Source organism: Crocodylus siamensis, chromosome 1, assembly GCF_052110815.1.
Source record: "Crocodylus siamensis isolate JL-2025a chromosome 1, ASM5211081v1, whole genome shotgun sequence".
In the NCBI taxonomy this organism is placed as follows: domain Eukaryota; kingdom Metazoa; phylum Chordata; order Crocodylia; family Crocodylidae; genus Crocodylus; species Crocodylus siamensis.
In genome coordinates, this window is record NC_143395.1 from 379,410,353 (window position 1) to 379,427,384 (window position 17,032).

Below are 17,032 nucleotides of genomic sequence, written 5' to 3' on the forward strand. Positions count from 1 at the left end.
CAACTCTTGCCTTGTTTTAGTTGCTTGTTTTAAGACAAAATACACTGGGTGATTTAAAATAGTTATGCTGCCACTACAGCAAATGTGTGTAGGGCATATAGAATGAAAAGAAGAGACAAGAGGAAGAGAGAACAAATTTTCCCAGTCCCTGAATTCAGTTAATGGCTAAACATACCTCAAAAATTAAAAAGGAAGATATTCTTTTAATTAAAAAATTCTAAATTTTCATAATTGCATATTTTAAATAAGCATGCCTACCAGAACCCAAGTTAGGTTTCTGATTCTTCTACCCTTTCAGAAGAAATTAGCCATTTATTCAAGACTTCTTTGCCAGCAACTAACTTCTTTTTGCCACCCAAATGAGTTTATTTATTGCAGCTTTACTTTAGGTACTGCAGCTTACCTTTGCTTAACATAATGGAAATCCAGTATTTGTAAAGCAAGCAAAGTAAGGGCAAAAAAAAAGGTGGGATATTGTATGGTGAAATTTATTCTGCACAAGGAAAAAAAGACAATGGTGATTAAAATACACAAATCCTAAACTAAAATTAAATAAAACATTTAGTGTACTACTTCTATGATTTTCAGAAAGTCAAAGGTTGAATGACATAAGATAATAGTATAACTCACAGAAAACATGTTAACTGTCTTTCATCCAACAGGAATGTATTTAATTTCTAGAATTGCAGGTAGAAACTGAATGCTGTTAGGGCTTCTAGTCTATTCTCTTGACAAAGGGGAATTGTTTATTTTATTATGCTAGCATTTTATTTTAAGATATGCAAGCAACAATCTTGCTACCACTTGTCTTGGAAGTTTATTTTATAGATTAAGAGACAGTATGAGGAAGGCTATAGTTACACATTACAAATAGCATGTGCTAACTCTAAGGAATATTAGGCAGTATTAAAGTCATTGCATGTTGTGAGCAGTCACCCACTAAGGGTTACTACTCTTTCTAAGGATCCATGCTGTGCCACTGCTGTTGGGCTTGGTAGCTGCTCGCTCACCCACCAAACCTCTCCTCCCCAGTAATAGCTCAGCTTCCCAGAGGGGAAGAGCGATAAAGTGGGCAGGGAGCTGCTGGGCAACTGCGGAACCTGGTGGGGTTGATCTGGGCAGACAGGGAACTTCTGGGCCCAACCAGCCCCCTCCTATGGCTGCCCAGCAGCTCCCATCCCCCCACCCACCCCTCCCCACCTCATGTTTCCCTCTCTCCCCTACCTTCCCTTGCCCCTCTCCACTCCTGCTCTCTCCCCCTTCTCTCCCTTGTCCATGCCATCCTTCACCCTTCAACACTCTCCCTCTCCTTCCCACACTCCCCTCCCCTGCTACCTGGTTATCTCCAGCTGTCAGTCCACTTAGGAGTAGTGCCTTCTGGGATGCTGGAAGACTGCAAATTGTTCATTTTAACTTAAGCTAGGTAGCACAGTTCAAAGAGAAGCCTCATCCAAAGTGGTGTAACTTTAAGATGTATAGAAGACACTTAGCACTTGTCAAGCCATAACATACATAACTTGGGTTTCAAGTGCCCTTAATAGGATCTAATTGGAATGTGTAATCTCACTCTAAGAAGTATTTCCTGCTATTGTGCTTACCTGTTCCATTTCTTAAAGTTTAAGATCCAAATTCATCCCAGTTATCTTAAGTCATATTATGCTAAAAATGTCTTTTTAAAAAATTTCATCTCATGCAACTGCTTAACAAATTTTGGAGAACTATTTTCTATGCTGCCTTAAGGCACAATGTCATCCTTCAGGAAAATATACAAAATAACCTAGAAGTGATTTATATGTGCCACTAGAAACACAGATATAAGCAGCTTAGATAACAATGAAGCTGAAATTTAATTATAAGAACTATATCCTTTTTACCACCTAAACTGATCAAAATGCTGGAATTTTACCAAATAGTAAAATAACACTAGAAAGGACACACTAAAATACAGAAAGTGTTGGTGTACTGCATGGAATTAAACTTAAAAAACTTTAAGAAAAAATATACAGAAGGAACTTAAATATTGCTGATAATACGTCAAAGAAAGTATTGGAAGAAGACATGGTCATTTAATATTTTGTTGCAGTATTCAGTCCAATTCAGCTCAGTTAAGGTTGAACAGGATGGAGAGGCACTGTCACTGTAGGCATGCATACATGCACACACCTCCCACACATCCCCGCAGCTCCCAAGAGTCTTGATGGTGGGCTGGGGTAGGACAGCATGGAGGCTGGTGCCTTAGCTCCATCCCCCATGAGCGGAAACTGGGGTTGGCTGGGAGGAGCCCCTCCTCTTTGCTGCCAGCAGCTGCCTGGAGCCACCATGTGCAGCCTAGGCCTTGGCAGTGGCCACAGCAGCAGGACACAAACCTGCCAGAGGTGGGTGACTATCCTGGCTCACGTCATGCAGATGCCAGAGTCCCTGCCCCATCCCCTGGCCCACCCACCCAAGCAGAAGCAGTGCCCAGCCCAGCCCACACCCCACCTCCAAATGCTGCTCTGCAGGAGCTGGGTTGGGCACTGTGAGTGGCAGCACTCTCTGCCTCTGCCTGCAGCAGCCGAATCCAGAACTTATGTTTCAATTTACACCAACCAGCCGGGGTAAGCTATGAAATCCCGAAGTACTTGGGACATATGGTCACCCTAAGCACATATAGCAATAACATAAAGGTTAAAAAAACCCAGAAACCAAAAAACATGAGGGTGTTTCAGGTATCCTCAAAACAACATCATAGTTCTGGATTTCCTTGCTATGCCCATTCCCAAATAAGTGGGGACAAATTAGGAAAAAGATGTTTGATGACAGGACTCACTTTTAAATTGTTTTAACTCAAACAGATAACTTTAAGTTCTTTATCTTGAAAGTTTCAGGATATTTTCTTTGTATGGTTGGGGAAGATACACTGTCTTCTTCACGTTATAGATGCGCAGACTGTTTTAAATACAAAGCTCAAAAACAGCCTCAAATACAGTCACAGTTATTTCCTCAATAATAAGCATATGGACGTGATTCTGCTTCTACACAGCTATAAATGTTGAGAAATCAATATAAAATTTCCTAAAATTTATCTCTTTTAAAAAATTTTTTAAACACATTGCATCATACAATGAGAGGTGATAAACTGTGGTACACTTTGGTAAATTGCAGAAATACTTGATTAAAGAGTAAAACATGGACCTTTGACCTGCCCTCCTAATTCATCTCTTTATGACTCTGAGGCCAAAATCAGAGCAACAGCTCACTTTTTTTAAATCAGTCTCCTAGAGAACCATTTCCTCATCTTCTACAAGTGTCATAGAAGTCATAAGAGGTAGGGCTGGAAAGGATCTGAAGAGGTCATTGAGTCCAACTGCCTGCCAGAAGCAGAAAAGGTCTTGCATCCCATACGGTGTCAAGTTTTTCTTTGAAACTGTCTGCTGCTGTCTAGTATGATGAATATAGAAAAAATAGTTTTCCAAGTAAAGGCCTTGTTACACATTTATTTCAGGTGGCACCTGGAGCTCTTCGCCCATTAACTCCTGACACTAGTTTTAAGCACTCTTTATGTGGCTTAAATTTTACACCACTCCAGCCTATTTATCTCTGTTCCATGTTACCCAGGTCATGTTACACTAACATGTAGCTACTCTAGGCTGTTAGTAAAAACACCCAACCTGCCCCCCACACTGCTGGCCTGGATTGGGCCTGCTGCCCCCACCTCCTCAGCACCCCAGTCTCCACTCACTGCCCCTCCATCTCACCCCTTGCTTACTTGTGACTGCCTGTACTGTCTGTCCCAGGGGAACAGGCAGGGAAGAGTTAACTTTCCTGCCATGCCACTGCTGCTGCTCCCTGGGCCAGGCAAGCTAGGAGAAGAGCAGCAGCTGGGCAGTGGCCACAAGCAAGCAGGAGGAATTTCAAAGGGGAGGTGGGGGGAGTCCTGTGGGGACAGAAGGGATTCTTACCTTTCAGGCCCCTGCTGGCCTGAACATGTGACTGATGCAAACTTGAGCTAGCACTAACACCAATCAACATTTGAGTAACTCACAATGTAATGTGTTACAAATCCCTAAGTGTCACAAATCCCTAACTGTAAGCTTGAAAATGTCTACTGTATATACCTAGAATTTGTTATGAATTGGTTTTTAATAATGTTTATGAAAAATAATAGCGTCTTTTAAAATATTCTGCCATGACCACAAAAAGGAAAGATTTCCCCCCATTCTTTTCCACAAGTACCCATGAGAAAAATTAATATTTAGGTTTCGCAATTCATTGTACAATTAATTATATTTAAACACAAATTGCCAAAAATATTCAATATTGCAATTGTTAGATGAAAACAAGTAGTTGAAGACAATTTTCACTATAATAAACTTAAATACTTTTACTGCAAACTAAAGGAAAGTATTATTGATATTTAGTGCACACTGCCTTCAAGCAAATGCTACTTTTTAATACAGGAATTTCATGCACTGACTCATTTTTTTCACAGTAAACAAAATGTGGGATATTGTAGTAAAGTAGAATATTGTAGTAAGTTTTAATGTCTGAGCCAAATTCGCACCCTGTATTGAAAGAAAGATAAATATGCCACATTTTCTGTTTCCTCACAAATAAAAACAATATTCTCAAGTTGAAAAGGGGAGAAAAATGGAGAAATTATACAATATGCAGTACAACAACAATAACCCAGACTGACACCATGATTTAAGAAAAAACAGCCCTGAAACAACTGCTTGCCCCTCCCTTAACTATGCAACTACTTTAAAAAAGTAAGCACAGTCTGATCTTACACCATTCCTGGAAGGCCAACAAACCCAGTTATCAAGGAAGGAATGCATCTATGATTTCACCAGTTTTACCAGATTATAGAAATAAAGCTGGGGGCAGAAGTTACACGTAGACCAATGTAAGTCATTAGAAACTGGTTTAAACCTGTAACAGAACAGAAATTCACTGCATGTAAATCAGTTTCAAAATGGCCAAAACTGGTTTAAGATAAACCTGGTTGGATGCAGTATCAGATTTAACTGATTTGGGTCAAACCAGTTGATGAAACTTCTGTCCCAGAACCCTTCCTGGTACAAGTTAAATTATGGTCCTCCAGCATCCCAGCATGGTTTCCAGCCCTGGGCTGGGCTGGGCTGTCTTCCATGAATGATGCATGCCCTCGGCAGCTACGGGGGCACATCTGTGCTGGTGGTGTTGGGAGCGCAGCAGCGAAAGTATGGTGGCAGTGGGCAGGGAGCTCCCGCAGACGCCACTGGTGGCGTCGGCGGCAGGGGGATGAGTGCCCACAGACACCACCAGGTAGACTGTAGGGTGTCAAGCAGCAACTGCCCACAGGTGCCACCAACAGCATCAGCAGCACCTTTTTGTAGGGGTGCGCTGCCATGCTCACCCCTTCTATCTGCTCCAGCGGAAGAGGGTTGTGGGGAGGCAGGGACTCCCCCAGGCAAACTCTGGTTGGGGTCTGGGGCCAGGGAGAGGAGTCAAGCTTCCCTCGCCCCGAGTTCAGAGCTGCCTTGCTCTGCCCTGCTAAAAACTTACTGATAGCTGCATGTAAACTACAAATCCCAGAGGCACCTGGAAGCAGGAAGAGGAAGTGATAACCAACCCTGCTGCTATAATTCTAGACTGCAAATCCCATACACCTTTGGGGCAGCAGGAAGAGGAAGTGAACATAGTCCATACTGGCTATATGCCAGAGAGCTGTGCTTTAGCACCTTGAGGCTTTGGCCTGAACCACTGCAGGTATGTGGCTGCATTTCCTGAATCAAAAGTAAATATCTGTCCAGATATTTCTCAATTTAATCTCTGTAATTTAGACTAACCTGCAGACTGAACTGATTCAGCCTTGGGCTTATTGACTGTCTGTACTTAGTAACTTAGCCTAAAAATGTTGGGTGTCAGGTTGAGTAAATGATTTCAGTGTCTTTGTTAATTCAGAACAGGCTGAAAACAAAGAGAGGTCTCAAAGACATGCAGGACTGATCTACCTTGCCTTCATTCAGTACTCAAGCCCTTACAGGCCTCACAGATGAAGAACATGTTGTCTTGGATCCAGAAATGAATTTGAAACCCTTACAGACTAAGTAGCAGAAGGCCAATGGGTTTTCTGTGTGAAATGCTAATATGGATCCTGATGTTGAAAGTATCTCTGACAGGCAAAATTCTGTAATGCTTGCAGGAAGACCCACTGATTTAATGTGTTTGCTCATAGGAATCTCACTGCAGTGTACCAAGGCAACTGTTTTTGCTAGCCCACCCGTGTAACCTACCCAAGTCTTGCTGCAGTCTTTCCCTCCCTACTAGCGTGCTCACCTCACCCCAAATTTTGGTATCATCAGCAAATTTAAACAGGTTGCTTTTCACCCCATCGTCCAAATCGCTGATAAAGAAATTCAACAGCACAGGCCCAAGGACCGAGCCCTGGGGGGACTCCGCTGCCCACTTCCTCCCAGGTCGAATATGACCCATCCACCACCATCCTCTGAGTACAACCCTTCAGCCAATCTGCAATCCATCCGTGTAGGCATCAATGCCACAGCCGTCCAATTTTTTAATGAGGATAGGGTGGGAGACGGTGTCAAAGGCCTTGCTGAAGTCCAGAAAGACTACATCCATGGCGACACCTGCATCAAATGCTTTTGTGACCTGATCATAAAAGGCAATCAGGTTGGTCTGACATGACCTGCCCCTAATGAAACCGTGCTGGGTGCCCTTGAGCATCATCCCTGACGCCGGCCCATCGCAGATGTGCTCCATGATGATCTTCTCAAAGAGTTTCCCTAGGATTGAGGTAGACTGATGGGCCTATAGTTGTCTGGGTCCTCCCTCCTCCCTTTTTTAAAGATGGGGACCATGTTGGCTATCTTCCAATCATCTGGCACCTGGCCCGAGCACCACGAGTGCTCGTAAAGCCGTGCCAAGGGCCCTGCAATAACCCCTGCTAGCTCCCTCAACACCCTGGGGTGGAGAGCATCTGGACCCGCTGATTTGAACATGTGCAGCCCCTCCAGAAGTTCTCTAACCCGGTCCTCCCTAACCTGAGGTCTGGAGGCATTCCCCTCGAGTCCATCTTGCATCATGGTGGGGAAGTCCCGGTCCCTGCCCAAGAAAACAGAGGTGAAGAATTGGTTAAAGAGGTCTGCTTTCCCTCTGGTGCAACCACCAGATTGCCCAGAGGATCTTGCAGGGGCCCCACATTTCCCGTTCCTTTCTTCATCCTCCCTATATATTTAAAAAAGGACTTTTTATTATCTTTGATTTTGGACGCAAGTCCTAGCTCTATGTCCGCCTTAGCTTTCCTGACAGCCCCCCTATAGGCCCGAGCAGAGGAGGTATACTCCTCTTTGGAGATAGCACCCCCCTTCCACCAGTTGTATGCCGCCTTTTTGGCAATCAGGCATTCCTGGACACCTTTGGTGAGCCAGGGGGGCTTACGGGCACTCCTGCCCCCCTTGCTTCTTGTTGGGATGGTCACCCCTTGGGCCCTGAGTATCGTCTCCTTAAGGAACGACCACTCGTCTTGAACACTGAGCTCCCCTGCTCTCGAGAAACCCAGCGCCTCACCCACTAATCTCCTCAACTCCTTGAAGTTGGCCCTCTTGAAGTCTAGGGCTACCGCCTTGCTGCAGGCCCTTGACATCCTGCGCTGGATGGTCAATTCCAGCAAGCGATGATCGCTATCACCCAGGTTGTCAAGAACCTGGAGGCCCCTTACCAGGTCATCGCCTGTGGCCAGGACCAGGTCCAACAGGACATTTCCTCTGGTGGGACTGTGTACCTCCTGAATTAAGTGTAGGTCCTGTATCTCGGCCAGGAACCTCCTGGAACAGTCCGACCTGGCTGACTGTTCCTCCCAGCAGATGTCCACATAATTTAAATCTCCCATGACAACTACATCCCTTGCCTTAAGTGCCTCTGCAAGCTGGCCCAAAAATTCCTGGTCCAGCTCCTCCCCTTGGTTGGGGGGTCTGTAGTAGACCCCCACCATTAGATCCCTCTCCCCATGGCCCCCTTGTATCTTGACCCAGAGCACTTCAGCTTGCCCTTCCTCTGACCTCATTCTGCTGGCAGAGCATGTGTATTGCTCCTTGACTTAGAGTACTACACCCCTGCCTTTCCTTCCTTCTCTATCCCACCTGTAAAGCCTATAGCCCCTAATGCTAACTGCTCAGTCGTGGGATGAATCACACCAAGTTTCTGTAAGCCCTATTACGTCTGGGTCTGAACTGGCTATTCTGAGGGTGAGTTCCTCCTGCTTATTTCCCATACTACAAGCATTGGTATACAGGCATTTAAGGCCCTGCCTAGACTTATTAGCTCTAACATAGGGGTAGGTAAAATATGGCCCACAGGCTGTATCTGGTCCACTGATTCATTCTATCTAGCTTGCAGGCAAGCGGCAGCTCTAGGTCTGGCCTCTGCTTGTACTGCAGGGGATGCTAGGAGGAAGCAGACCTGCCCACCCACCACACGGCAGATCCTGGGTGAGCCCCAGAAGCTCTAGCTCTCACCTCTGATGATGCTGTGGGGGATTGCTGGGTGGAAGCAGCCTTACCCACTCAGCTTTGAGTGGCAGGTCCCGGGCAAGCCACATTCAGGCTCTGGACCCCCTGCTCAAGCTCAGCTGGCAGCACCCTGCCTGCCTGCAGTTTAGGAGCCCATGGCATTGCCAAGGGCACTCATAAGTAGGCCGCCCCAAATGCCCAGAGCCTGAGGTGGAAATGAGGTCATCATTCTTCCCATTGAGTGAGTTTCTTCATTTTTCTTTAACCTAATCTTCAATATATAAGAGTAAGACTATTTTGAGCTATTATGTAACCATTTCTATACACACTACTTAACAGAACACCATAAGGGCAAAAAATATATTTTTAATAAAATTAAAATATTTTATAGTATATATTTGCTTATTAGCATATGATTTGTTTTTTAATCCATAAATTGTTAAAATATCTTCTCCATTAATTTTATGTATGCGTCCTTCAACAGCTCATGCTAACTCGTGAGTGGCCCCCAGCTGAAATAACTGCTCAACCCTACTTTAGCAGCTAACAGCACCCTAAACCAAGTACACAACCGTAATAAAATGCAAATAATAGGTAAGCAAAGACATAATTAAAAAGGTCTGATTTGACATGGCAGAGAGAATTATGAACTGACCAATGGTGCATGCCAGAATGATGGCATCAGCTCATCAAACTTCCCACTTACTGATCACTTCTTAATAAGTGTCTTGCCTTCATTAAAAAAAATTGCTGTCCTTAGCTGAACAGTGACAAACCTCTTTCCAGTATCTACCAAGGAAACTAGGATATGCTCACTGCCTTGTTAAAAACCAAGAACAACTGAGGATTCTGGCTAATGCCAAAGCTGCCTCACCACATCACCATTAAAAAACGTCTAAAAAAGAACACTACTTTTCTCCCTAAGTTAGAAAAAAATGAATCTCTATTGAGCCATATTTGGCTGTGGGTTGGAATGACCCAGCTCAGGCAGGCAGGCACTAGGACTGCTACTGCTTTTCCCTGCCATGGCACAGGCAAAGTGCCTGCCACCAAACACTGCCAAAGCCCCCATGGCCTTGGGCTGGATCCAACTATAGGGGGTATTTAGTCACTCCATATGATTTTCCAAAACCAAACAAGAGTTGGCACTTTGGAAAAGAAGCATAAAAAATCATACATCATGGCAAAAGCTATTAGCAGAGAACATCCGAAAAGGAGACAGAGACAGAGAGACAGGTTTAGTGGAGAGATCAGCTAGAACAACTACCATTCTTTCGTACAAAATATCTTTCCCCTATGCTTATGTTCTCGCCCAATTATAAGTATCTTATTTGGAGATGCTTTCCTTTTGTTCGCAAGACAAACTTTTGGTTTTATTTAGATAGACAACAGATCCATACTAGCATGCCCCTCAATTCAAACTTTAAATAATATTCAGGTATATTCTCACTTTAGATCATATTCTGTCTTCCTGATGTACAGTTGAAACACTTAACTAGGAAACCATATTATCTTACATCTTTAAAGATTCATCAGGATATATCATTTACCACTTTCTTCCCCACTGAGGCAGGAAAATAATATCTGAAATGTGCCCTGCCTATTGCTTGGCAAATGAGTCTGATTTAGTTCTATTGTATATGCCATTTAGTTGATAAAGCATTTTTATTTTTTACTTTAAATAAAACCATTCTTCCAATAGGCAGCAATGGAAAGAAGTCATTTGTCAACACTGAGACTCTTTAGAAATTTCTAAAGAAAGTTTATTTTGTTACACTTGTTTGATGGTCAGTCACCTTGGTGATTCATATAGAATATGAACCTAGCTGAAACAGAATAGAAGAGAAGTCAATAGAACCGGCTCAACTTCCTTTGGTCGGTAAAGTAGGAACATGAGGAGTTGGATGAATTTTACTTTAATACATGAGTGTCAAACATGGCAAATCCAGCCTTCAAAGCCATGTCCTCTGGCCTACAGGGTTCCCAGAGCGGGCAGGAACATAGGTTGGGGTTCATCACAGAAATCCAGGGTATGGAGCCCCACTGAGGATGTGTGTCAGCAGCAGGGAACATGAGATGGCTACATACATTTGCTCCCTAGCTGCCATTCCTGTTCACTGTGCCACTGCTGCCACATTCCGATCTGGTCCACAAGGAGCAGCAAGTTTGATGCCCCTGCTTTAATAAATTAGCTTTCTTAGAACTGTTAACAATAAGAAACCAAATTATCTCCTAATTCAAACTAAAGGAATGGATGCAGCTGCCTGACTTCCAAATTACTGGGCGCAACTTCTATAATTTAAGAATTGAAATGAATGGACCCCAGATTTTCATTTTATTATATGTCTCTAATAAAAATATTTAGAATTGTATCATCCTCAGTATTACCTATGATTTTATCACATTTCCATACCTGAGATCCTGAGACACAAAGTTTTTTGAAGGGATGTATAAATTATATTTAATTGGAGGCAATACTAGACTCTTTTCTCCCTGCTCAAAGGCCATAAACAACTGAGTATGAATATGTTTATAGCACTTGATAAAAGTAAGATCAAACCCCCCCAAATGGCAAAAAAACACATTAACTTCAGAACAAAAGAACATTTATTATAAGACAGGTAAGAGAGAATAAGCAGTCCAAAAAGAAAATAAGGATTAGAACATATGCTCAGTATCTTTACTGGGGCCAGAACCCTTAAATGCTTCTCTCTCCTGCATTTCAATAACTTTATATAAATAATAAGCACAGAGAAGAAAACATCATTATTTTTTTTGCCTTTTTTTTATTTCTTGTTGTTCATTTAAATTAATACATGCACCGAAAGATTTGGGATCCTACAGCATCCTAAAGCCTCCAGCATTTATACAATCTGGCATCTTCAACATGAGCCACTTCATGACTGATAATAGTTGCTTTGAAATTGACATGGTTCAGACTGAAGTCAGTCTTCAAAGGGAAACTGGTATTAAAAATCCTCAATCCCTGGTTGTGTTTTGAGCCCAGGCCATAAGTATATTTCATGCAGAGTGCACAGTCTGGTGTGTATTATTTTGTACTTAATAACATTAACATTAGCTACAGAAAATAGGATTTAAGATGGCATTTTAGCCAAGGCATCTTTCCAAGGATGGAGAAGAGACAGTGGCTAAGATACCAATTCTGATCCTATTTTATCTCTGTAGCATTATATGATTAACTTCTGAAATCAAGTTTGCCATGCTACACATTAAACGACATGCAGAAAAATAGTAAATGAGAAAGAAAATCCTGCTCATTTCACTCAGTCATTCCCCTAAATTGCTTCCTTCCCATGACCATAATATGCTGACCAACATTATCTCACCGCAGTCTGTTTACTTCACCTTTGAAGAAAATTTTTCCCAAAGTATAAAAACAAAAATCAAAATGCTTTAAATTAATTCTTTACAGCAATTTACTCCGCAGAGACCAGTTACCTAACTATGCAATTTACCCCTCATAATTATTCATCTAGCATTACTTATTAAAAATATTCACACCAGGAAATCAGATTCTAAATCCCCACATCTGGGAGACTGTAACACATTATAATAAATGTTGTATGGGTCAAATTAACCCTTGCACCTATACTCCTTTATGGATCTTTCTGAGTATTTCTTTTTAAGATCCCCCAAATAGGGCACTTTTTTAATGACTTACGGTTGGTTGTTCTGCTTTGATCGCTCTCAATGCTGTCATTTGACTGGTTGCTTGAGACAGAGGATACACTTGAAGTCCTGACAAAACCAAATGCTGCCAGCTTAGCTGCTGGCATGCGTGAATAGCCAGGAGGACGAAGTCCAGATTGGCATGGCTTCGGAAGATTTGATTTTGCAGCATTTGGACATGGGCCTTTTTTAAGATCAACTGAAAGAAGAGGGGGTGGGGGGGGAAGAAAAAGTTTATATTAAAGCTACAAAACCAGGACACATCAGAGTATATTTTTTAAAAAAAAGGAAATGCCAGCCTACAGTGAATACAGAGTTTTAAAAGCTACTTAAACTGCAGTGGTGTCTTGGTTTTGCCTCGGACCACTGATGCTCAGCCTCCAGCCTGCGGACCAAATCCAGCTCAGAGGGCTGTGTCATCCAGCCTGTAGGGTTTCCCAAAAATCTGGAAATTTGGCAGTGGAAGGTAGTGTTAACTGCAGTGGCTCTGGAATCCAGTGCGTGGGCTTGCTTCATGACTGGATCACCTGCATGACCAATGTCCAGTTGCACACATGGACAGACCCCATACACAGACTGGATCTGGCCTGCAGGAAGGCCCTGCACCACTCATCTAGCCCATGGGGCTGGAAGGTTGAGCATCACTGTCTCAGACAAATATGCTGTAATATAAAACAACTGCAGTTCACAATAGATTGTAGACTGTGAAATACAATAAAAACTGTGAAAGTATGAAGTCAAAATTCCAACACTGTAAGGGAGTTCATGCATATACAAGGATTTATTTATAACCAGTGTTATTCTTTCATATCAAATCACTTCCTGCTTTTATTTGCCAGCTAAGGGAGGAGAGACTACTCCATTAACCTGTATTCTGCTCTTACCACTTAGATTTTTTCTAGAAAATTCAGGAATATCATTTCAAATGATATTTCTCCTAAATGTTATCAGCAGGGGGTGGGAAATTCTAACAGGTTTGGAGTTCGTGTGAAAAGTCTGGATACTGATATGAACTATTGAAACTTCTTCAATCCAAAAATATTGATCAGAGCATATTTAATCTAAATGTCCTACTATTTCCCTTTTCCTTTTACAATGTAAATACTGTCTCTCTCTCCTAGTTTCAGTTTCATATTCCTTTTGCAATTTAGAAGTATTAAAAAACAAAAGAAAAAAAGAGAACCTAAAGCTTTAAGAACCTTCTGAAAAGTCTGGTTCTAGAAACATGCAAAGTTTTACTTTCTGTATATAGGGAAGAACTTTTATCTATTTATTTTTGCAAATCAGTTCATTTCTTCCTACTATTATTCTGCCTTTGAAAATAGTCAAGAGAGCAATGGGATGCTTAGAAGTCATTAAAGCTACCGACTTATGTTATCCCGCTGGCAGCAAACTCACCCAAAGTACCCTGCCTTTGGGTGAGTAATTTACACATCAGACAGAAGGATATTCCATATGAAGAAGTGCAAATTTATAACTTTAAAGGAAGAATGGGAATTAACTACACAGTAAAAATAAATAAATATAGTACCCATATTATCATACTATTTAAATCCTTTGTAAATTATGTAGGTCATAGCCTTATTACATTTAATTAGAGATTAGCATTTGATGAGACTTTACAGAAAACAAGATTAACTCCCTGTATGAACAGAAAAAATATGTTATTAGAATTTTGAGATATATTTGTGTACCTCATCATTATGGTAGCTAGAGTTTTAATAAAAATATTTCTGAAGTAAAATATATGTGAAGTTATGCAAAACACTACCCCCAAAAACTATCAGTTTAAAAAAAAATGCATTTTAAAATACCATAGACAAAAAAGTAAAAAGATTATTCGTTATGGCAACAAAAGGACTTGCATGATAATCCTTTGTATCTGCCTTTAAAAAATTTTTCTAATAATTTTCATGGCTTCACATAAGTATTGAGATCTAGGAATGCAGGTGTTCAAGTGTAATGTCTTTAACAAGGGTGTAGGTTACAGCTGTGTTGTTCTAAGGACACAGGCAGACAAGGTTCTTTCGGTGAATCTGATATCTTTTATTAGACCAACTTAAACAGCTGGAATTTTTAACAAAAAAACCAAGCGTTTGGGTTAAAAAAACCCTTCGTCAGGCTGAGGAAGTTTCAGCAGTTGGTGTGTGCTCTTCCTTGGTGGAATGAAAAGTAAAGAAGCCAGAGGTTGGGCTGGTATGCATACAAGATAGGCAGTCAGTGAAGATGTAAACTGAACCATGTCTTTAACAAGGCACAGGCACATATATTTTGCGCATATATTTCAGTCAGGAAACTGGAATCAAATGCCTGCACCATGTATTAGAATACAAGCTTGAAAAATCTGTATTATAAGGCGAAATTCACTTATGGGTTAACCTTCAGTATGGACAACTAGCTTAGGTTCCAGTTCTGAATCTGACTTCACATGGGCATTAAGCAGGTTTCGTGTCCCATACATTGTCAGGTGACAGATCAAGACCCTAGTGATGCCAAGGCAGTTATATCAACAGCTAAAACAGATATGTATAGTTGCTTGTACAGATAGTGCTGTTCTACATTCTTTCTTTCACAAAGGTATTTTATACAAGCTCTGCTTTCTCACTATTTTGCCCCTGAATTCTTATACCAAAATGCATCACAAATTATTTTATACATCAACTAGCTTCTGCTGTGACTAATTACAATCCTGGATGTCTAGGAGGACTGTAAAGTTAAAATGCTGAGGCCCCAGCTTCCTTCTGCTGCTCCTCCAGGGTACCAAGACCCTGACCTTCCACGTACTATAGCTAGAAGTCAGATAATAGTTCAGACTTCTGTTAATTACCATGAACTTCTTTGGGCCCAGTTCTCCACATACTGCAACTTCTGGTGGTATCATTTAGTTTTGTGCAAAATGAATGTAAGACATTATCAAGCTAGAGTTCTTCTTTCACACTGCTGGCAGGACTTTAAACACACTTCACAGATAAATGACATTGAAGCTTTCAGATTTAAATTCTGATGTTTTCTGCATTACAGGGCAAAGTATCAAAGGACAAAACCTACCTAAAAAAAGTGCTGGACAGGGCAAATGTATGCATGACTCTTGGCATACTCATGACTTCTTAACATTAACTCTGCTTGTTTTCTAAAGGTTCAGCTAAGGGCTATAGCACAGGTTTAAAGGCAAAGAACAGGCTTGGTGGCATGAAACTGGGCTAGCACCACAGTATTAATATGAGCCATCAGTGTGATGCTGTAGCTAGCAGGGCAAATAATACTCTGGCATGCATCAATTGATGCATCTGAAGCAAAACCAAGGAGGTGATTCTTCCGTTCTACTCAGCACTGGTGAGACCACAGTTGGAGTACTGCATCCAGTTCTGGGCACCACACTTTAACAAGGATGTGGACAAGCTTGAGAGAGTCCAGAGAAGAGCCACCCATATGATCAGAGTCTTAAAAGGAAAGCCATACAAGGAAAAGCAGAGGGATCTGAGACTCTTCAGCCTGAGGAAAAGAAGGCTGAGAGGGGACTTGGTAGCAGCTTACCACTACACTAGGAGAGTACGCCAAGGGCTCAGTGCGCAACTGTTCACCAGGGCACTAGAGTAATTGCCACAAACTCCTGGAACATCGATTCAGGCTCAACATTAGGAACAACTATTTCATAGTCAGGGTGTCCAGACTGTGGAATAAGCTCCCTCTAGGGGTGGCACAATCACCTACCCTAGAAATCTTCAAGAGGAGTCTAGACAGTCACCTTGCTGGGGTCACCTGGCACCCAGTTATCTTTCCTGCTTGGTGCAGGGGGCTGGACCCAATGATCTTCCGAGGTCCTTTCCAGCCTTACAATCTGTGAATCTATGAACATGCTCTGTTCACAATGTGTCACATGGCTCTACTCAAACAATGACAATTTTCTAGCTTTCAGAAGAATGTACTCTAGTAAAAGTTACACATTAACTTGTAGAGTAGGGGCTGGAGAAAAGGGATAGACCAAACCAGAGACAACTTAGCAGCATTTAGAGGATCTTGCTGAGGCAAAGAAAGAGGAAAGTCTGAATAGAGTCTACTGGATTTGGGTACTTTCCAGTAGCTCCCAGTCTGGGCACCACATAGCAGAGATTAGTAGAGCAAAAGGATTGCCCTAGCAGGTAGGGATGGACAGAAGTCATGGCCCTGACTCTTGCGGGCAGTGCACCTCTGTAGCTACAGGCACAAATGGTTCTTCATTACAGCTAATCTAAAGCTGGGATTTCTAACATTTTGTAGAGGGGAAAAGCATTTTTTTTCTGAATTAAAAGTCTAAATTGCAAAATTGCCCTTAGAACAGAGATACATGAAAACCTGTGTTATGTTTTAAAAACTTAAAAACAAAATGGATCCTGGGAGTGCAAGTACTGAGGCTCCTGGGTCAGCCAGGGTTTCTAGGCTGCCAAATCTAAGAGAGGGTGTCTGGAAGCCTAGAAATCCCTAGCTATTGCTAGTGATTTTAGAGTTTCCATGCTGGAGATCTGGAAGCCAAGCTCCACTAGAGATAGGGCTCTGAAGTCCTACTAATAGGAAGGAGTCCAAGAACCCGGCTGTCCCTAATCTTGGGGAAGACTCAAGCTGGGACACCTGCTAACCTAGAGTGCTTCCAGCTTTCCAAGCAGTCTGGAAGACTAGCTGACATGAAACAAGGAAAAGTCCTGTCATAGCCCTGCCTGTGCTTTGTCAGAAGATCACTGAAACAGAAATGGTTTGCTAAAGTGTGTCAGTTTCAGTAAATCAGCATTTTCCAGAAAAGACCTGTTTCACCAGAAAATTCCCAACCAGCCCTGCCCTGCTTCCCACTGCAATCTGCCTGTTCAATCTGAACA

The 17,032-nt window shown here is 42.1% G+C and overlaps 1 protein-coding gene across 1 annotated transcript in view; it reads right to left on the minus strand.

Annotated features, from left to right (window-relative positions):
- MTUS2 (microtubule associated scaffold protein 2) overlaps positions 1-17,032 on the minus strand; it is a 545,233-nt gene that overhangs the window by 288,940 nt on the left and 239,261 nt on the right. The window contains exon 5 of the mRNA XM_090028232.1: positions 12,178-12,384. Within this exon, the coding sequence (XP_089884358.1) occupies positions 12,178-12,384 (207 nt within the window). The remainder of the gene's footprint in view (positions 1-12,177; positions 12,385-17,032) is intronic.